The sequence below is a fragment of the Miscanthus floridulus genome, chromosome 7, assembly GCF_019320115.1.
Source record: "Miscanthus floridulus cultivar M001 chromosome 7, ASM1932011v1, whole genome shotgun sequence".
Classification (NCBI taxonomy): domain Eukaryota; kingdom Viridiplantae; phylum Streptophyta; class Magnoliopsida; order Poales; family Poaceae; genus Miscanthus; species Miscanthus floridulus.
In genome coordinates this window covers 85,829,889-85,835,385 of record NC_089586.1, presented here as the reverse complement: position 1 = coordinate 85,835,385, position 5,497 = coordinate 85,829,889, and the positions used below count along the sequence as shown (strand labels likewise).

The window sequence follows — 5,497 nt, the reverse complement described above, 5'->3', positions numbered from 1 at the left end:
ACCTTGCGGCACACGAACAGGGAAAGTGAAAAATCGCTTTCACACAGGTCGCGAAACAGAGGCGAGCAGGGCGCTGCGTTGCCACACAGCGGGAGTCCTCCCTCCCCGAGAGATTTCCTTCACAGAGCCGCCGAATCGGGTCCAATCCCGTTGATCTTTCTGGCTGCAGCCACCACGGGACTCCAGAAGTTGCCTTCGATTCGGCCTGGGCTGGGGAAGCGGGGATGGGGCTCGGGGAGGCGGCGGGGCGGCTCCTGGCGACCGTGGACTGGGAGCGCGAGGCCTACCCGGCGTACGATGACTTCCTCGCGCTCCCCGGCTTCGTTCTCTTCTTCCCTACCGTCCGCTTCCTCCTCGACCGCTTCGTCTTCGAGGTGCGCCTGCCCTTGCCGTCTTTCTTTCTTTCTTTCTTTCTTTCTTCCGTTGTTTCGGTCAAGGTCTTCGACTCTGCGCTGAACGCGAGCGCGTAGCTTGCTGCCGAGAAAGTCGCCTCGACTTTTGCTGGTTTCCCTAGCTCTAATAACAGCTTGTACAATTGACTCGGCTAAACTGCTTGTCTTGTGTGTGCAAGGAGGCGCTATTTTTAGTGATCTCATCATCTAATCGTTGCGTGTCTTGGGTTAATTTGATACGTGGAAAGCGATTTTATCTTTTTCAAGCAATCTAAGCTCAAATGATTAGCTTCTCCTCAAGATCTAAAATCATGTCTTTTCTTTTTCTTTTCCTCTCATAGCAATTTTTCCCTCTCCTCGCCTATATATAGCTTCTAAAACTGTTTGGTTCCAAACTCTATGACCACTGAAATATGCTTAACGTATGGGCACAATGTTTCTCCACGGTAAATGGTGGTCCCGGAATCCAGGATCAGTCCAATGCTAATGCTATGCAGCTTCCGCATAGAAGGTAACGGGAGTTAATGGGGATGCTTGCTCTTTTAACATTGGTTCTTGATAAGGAGGGAGTAGCCTGGTTGGTTGGTTTGCAGCCGCGAACAGGTTTCCTGAAGAAATTGTTGGTTCATACATCAGTATGTTGGCAGCTGTTCGGATTGGTCTTTTTTAGACTTAAAGAGGGTCGCATTATTTAAATCCAATTGGCATACTATTTCTAGGATTAGTTGCTCTTTTTAGTATGGTAAACTAAGTACAGTTGGTTGATTCATGAGTATGAAGACCTGTTTAGAATGTCTTCTGTTGGACAACAATTTCTGGAGTAAGAGAGAGCCTGTTTTTTTTTATGAGCCGGCTGAGGATTTTGAGCTAGGAAAATGGAGTATAAATCCATTGAAATACTACAATACCTGCTGATTACAATGTTACAAGTTCCAGGTGTGGAGTGTGAGAACAGTTTGCTTCACCTTCTGGGACCATAAATTTCGCTGAGCTTTATATATTCCCTGTTAAAGTGAACAGTGCCTACTATGTGATCAACAGGAGGAAAATATTCAACATCTTCTTGTGGGCTGTGTATTCTCAAGAGATTTTTGGTTCTCCCTTCTGTTGCATTTTGGTTTTGCATCACTTGCTCCACATCCTACTGACCAATCCTTCGATGAATGGTGGAGAAAAGTTGATAACTCTGCTAGTGAAGATTTGAGGAAGGGTCTGAACTCTCTAGTCATTTTGGGAGCCTGGAGTATCTGGTGGCATAGAAATGATTGCGTTTTCAATGGTGCAACCCCAAATGTTAATATGGTGCTGGCTTTGGCAAGGGAAGAGACCCATTGGTGGAGCCTGGCAGGAGCCAAGGGGATCTCCCTGCTCACTGCCGGAGGAGCAGTCTAAAGGACTGCTGTAGCGGTCGGGTTGTCCATTTGCTTTTAACCGGCGATTTAGTTTCCTTGTAGTGGGTGTTTGTGTGTGTGGGTTTGGTTCTATGTATGACTCTATTCTTCTATTAATACAATGATACGCAGCTCTCCTGCGTGTTCGAGAAAAAAAAAAGGTGTTACTGAAAATTTCTAGTGCTAGCTATATGTATGAGCATTCAGATCTGGAAAGTAACTGTAACCAGTCAGCAGTTGCGTTTTGGAATTTGGGCACCAGAAATGCAGAGTTCTTCCATTCATTTTGGTGAAGCTAAAAGATTTACAGCAGGATAAATTATGTCCATTTATAAATATTGCTAACTGGAAGGCTAGTCGAGATGCTAAGTTCAACTAGATGAAAAATGAAATTGTTTATTTTACCCAAGTGTTATTATAGAAAATAATGCACAATCACTTTATACAAATCTGGCTAATGGAGTTCTTTTGGCCCACAACCATTTCTATCATTTGTATTATCTTTCAACTCGAGACATTTTCACTTCCCTGCTGGGATCATTTTCATCAGTACTTATCATTTTTGTCATTATTGGGTTCGCATTTGCTTATGCCTTTGAAATACGTTGTTCTGAAAAGGGTTACATTCCAAGGATGCATGGCTTCGCAATATGCTTCTATGTAGTCATGTCTCTGGTGTTCCAATGATTTCTCTTTTGATCCACCTACTCTGTTTTTCACATTTTCATTTTTTCTGCATTTATTTTAATGGTCCACCTACTCTCTTTTTTTCACATTTTTCGTTTCATCTTCATTTATTTAATCATTGATATATTATGTTCCTTAGGTCGTGGTTGATCCTTTTGTACGAGGTCATTGTTTTTTTATTCTAAGTTTTGCATTAATCGATAACCTAACTGCTTTTTTTTTCTGTAACTGTTTTAGTGGGTTGCGAGGAGGCTTATAAATGGGAATGGACATCAGAGAGCTAATAATGAAACAGAAGAAGCAAGGAAGAAGATAAGAAAATTCAAGGAATCAGCTTGGAAATGTGTTTATTTCCTGTCTGGAGAGCTTTTATCTTTGTCAGTCACATATAACGAGCCTTGGTTCACCAATACCAGATATTTTTGGGTAGGACCAGGAGAACAGGTCTGGCCTGATCAAAAGATAAAGTAATTCTGATCCTTCCACTGTACTTTTTTGATACAAATTCTTAATGGTTCTCAGGCTGGTCTAAATCTAATGGTTGCGCCCTTACTCTCAGATTGAAACTTAAGGCTGTATATATGTATGCTGCTGGATTCTACACACATTCCATATTTGCACTAATGTTTTGGGAAACAAGGCGTTCAGACTTTGGAGTGTCAATGTCACATCATGTTGCTACTGTTATTCTGATTGTTCTATCTTACGTGTTCAGGTATGTTTCTTATCTTGAGTAACTGTTAGCTTTTGTTGTTTCATGAATTTGCAACATCATTCTCTCAGTATAGGAGGACTTCTTAGTCATCAGTGCTGATTTGTTAATTTCTTTTTCTAACTCCTCTCATAATTCATAGACAATTTTTTAATTTCAATCTTCTTTTCCTTGGTCAACCAGATTTGCTAGAGTTGGCTCTATAGTATTGGCAATTCATGATGCAAGTGACGTTTTCCTGGAAGTAGGGAAGATGTCCAAGTACAGCCATTGTGATTGGCTTGCCAATGTTTCGTTTCTGTTTTTTGTTATTTCATGGGTTCTTCTCCGCCTCACATATTTTCCGTTCTGGATTCTGAGAAGTACAAGGTAAATTGTTCTGTTCTGACTCATAAGTCTATCAGATTCTTATGCCAAGAAAAATCACCGAGTTTGTAAAAGTTTGTTTGCATATACAGTAGAAAGCAGATTGGTATCTTATTTGTTTTGTACTAACGTTTATTGTGAAAAATTGGACAGTGACTTCCTTCTAGTCTAAAGAACAACCCTTCGTATAGTCTGGCAGTAGCATCTTATACTCTAAAGAGAATTTTACTCTGTACTTCCATTGACCACACAAATAAGTTTTGGATATTTTTTGTATGCACCACTGGCACGAATTAGAGATTTCACACCTGTGTGGACTTTGCTAATCATATAACTCAGTGTCCAAAATATATCATAATAAATAATTATATAGACATGTTAAATTCTGATAAGGTACCATACAGATTCGCCCCATTGCAGTGTTGGTCCGGTTCACAGTTTCTTTGTTGTGGTGCTTGTTGAGTCGATGTGAGGTTGTGGCCTTCATCGTGTGAGTTGGTGTTGTTTTCTGTTGTAGTTGTGGTTTTCCCCCTGTTTTTCACCTTCTCAATTAATACATAGACCGACTGTTAACATGCTGGTTTCTTTTTTTTTTAAGATTCAACGCTTTGCTTTAGAAGTAAACTAACTGAATGTTTTTGGATTCTTTTCACATGATCTGACTAAACCCATTTGTTTCAGCTATGAGGTCTTGTTGACTTTGGACAAAAAGAAGCACAGTTTTGATGGTCCTATATACTATTATGTGTTCAATTCCCTTCTATTTTCACTACTTGTTCTCCACATATATTGGTGGGTTTTAATATATCGGATGCTTGTGAGACAAATCAGGACAAGAAATGTTGGAGATGATGTTCGATCTGGTAAGCCCTGTCCTGTCTGAAGTTTTGGTATGCTGCACGAGTGCATCATTTTATTTATTTATTTTTTTTGTAAAATGCTGTGCAAATTAGTTTTGTTTGCTTGTAGGTAAAACTTGGTTATAATTATGCTCTTCCAACTTGTGTTGAGGTGAAAAACTTTCTTTGATTTTACTTTGCCTTGCTTTCCATACAGATTCTGAAGGAGAAGACGACCATGAAGATTGATTGGCGGCACCATCTTACCTTGTGTGTTACAACGGTGCTAGAAACATCACCCCCAATACCCTGAGTACATTCTTTTTCTGGATTCCAAGATTTCGTGCAGATTACGAGATTCATCAAAGCCGGGCTATGGTTTCTTCTATCTGGACTGCCCATTTGTGTTGTAGTACTAAGTATGCATTAGAAACCGCGCTGCAATGCATTAGAAAAAAAAAGCTGGATGTCGAATATAACATTCTTTTGAGTGTTCACGCAAAGTGCAGCAGTAAATGTAGCACCAATGTGGCATTCCAGAAAAAAGTACTGGTTGTAAACTAAAGCCTTTCTGTCGACATACCATGTACATTCTGATTATGTATGCCAGGATAGCATTGCTTGGAGTCTTGTAAACGGTAGCGCTGGCCGCTGGTGAAACATTTCCCTTATTAGAGCTTGTCTTGTTCCTCGGCCGCCTATCATGGCTCCTTATTCCCTCGGCCAGGTGCAGGTGCAGCCAGAGTGTTTGCAGTAAAGATGGGGATGGTGCAACTGTCGAGCCAACAGTTTCTTAAAAAAAAAATGTCGAGCCAACATGTGCGTACCGATCCATCGATCCATTGATGTACACAGGAACATCGGTTAGCCCATTTATTGTTAGCTGCTTTGCTTGCCCCGGCTGCTAACGTGGGCTGCCTGCTCGTGGTTGCTTCTTGCTTGTGTAAACACACATGCACTTAAAATTTGGAAACTGTCCCTCCTGAAGCATAGTATTTCACCATTCAGTGATTGGCCTGATGATAATTTGATAAATTCATTTATCCAACACACCTGATGCATATTTGCTGAAAACTGGTTCCAAGTTTACATATTTATCATGGGGGAGAC

General features: G+C 40.9%; 1 protein-coding gene across 1 annotated transcript; it reads left to right on the top strand.

Moving 5' to 3' along the window:
• On the top strand, window positions 1-5,082 carry LOC136463660 (ASC1-like protein 1). Its single transcript, XM_066462635.1, has 6 exons — window positions 1-374; window positions 2,708-2,937; window positions 3,030-3,185; window positions 3,366-3,551; window positions 4,230-4,411; window positions 4,605-5,082. The coding sequence occupies exons 1-6, from the start codon at window positions 225-227 to the stop codon at window positions 4,634-4,636; spliced, it is 936 nt and encodes a 311-aa protein (XP_066318732.1). The 5' UTR covers window positions 1-224; the 3' UTR covers window positions 4,637-5,082.
• Window positions 5,083-5,497: the final 415 nt, after the last annotated feature.

Bases quoted from the DNA above. Each gene is read 5' to 3' on its own strand.
- LOC136463660 (XM_066462635.1), top strand. From the start codon at position 225: ATGGGGCTCGGGGAGGCGGCGGGGCGGCTCCTGGCGACCGTGGACTGG. The intron at 375-2,707 runs GTGCGCCTGCCC...TAACTGTTTTAG, and splicing joins TCGACCGCTTCGTCTTCGAG to TGGGTTGCGAGGAGGCTTAT. The intron at 4,412-4,604 runs GTAAGCCCTGTC...CTTTCCATACAG, and splicing joins TGGAGATGATGTTCGATCTG to ATTCTGAAGGAGAAGACGAC.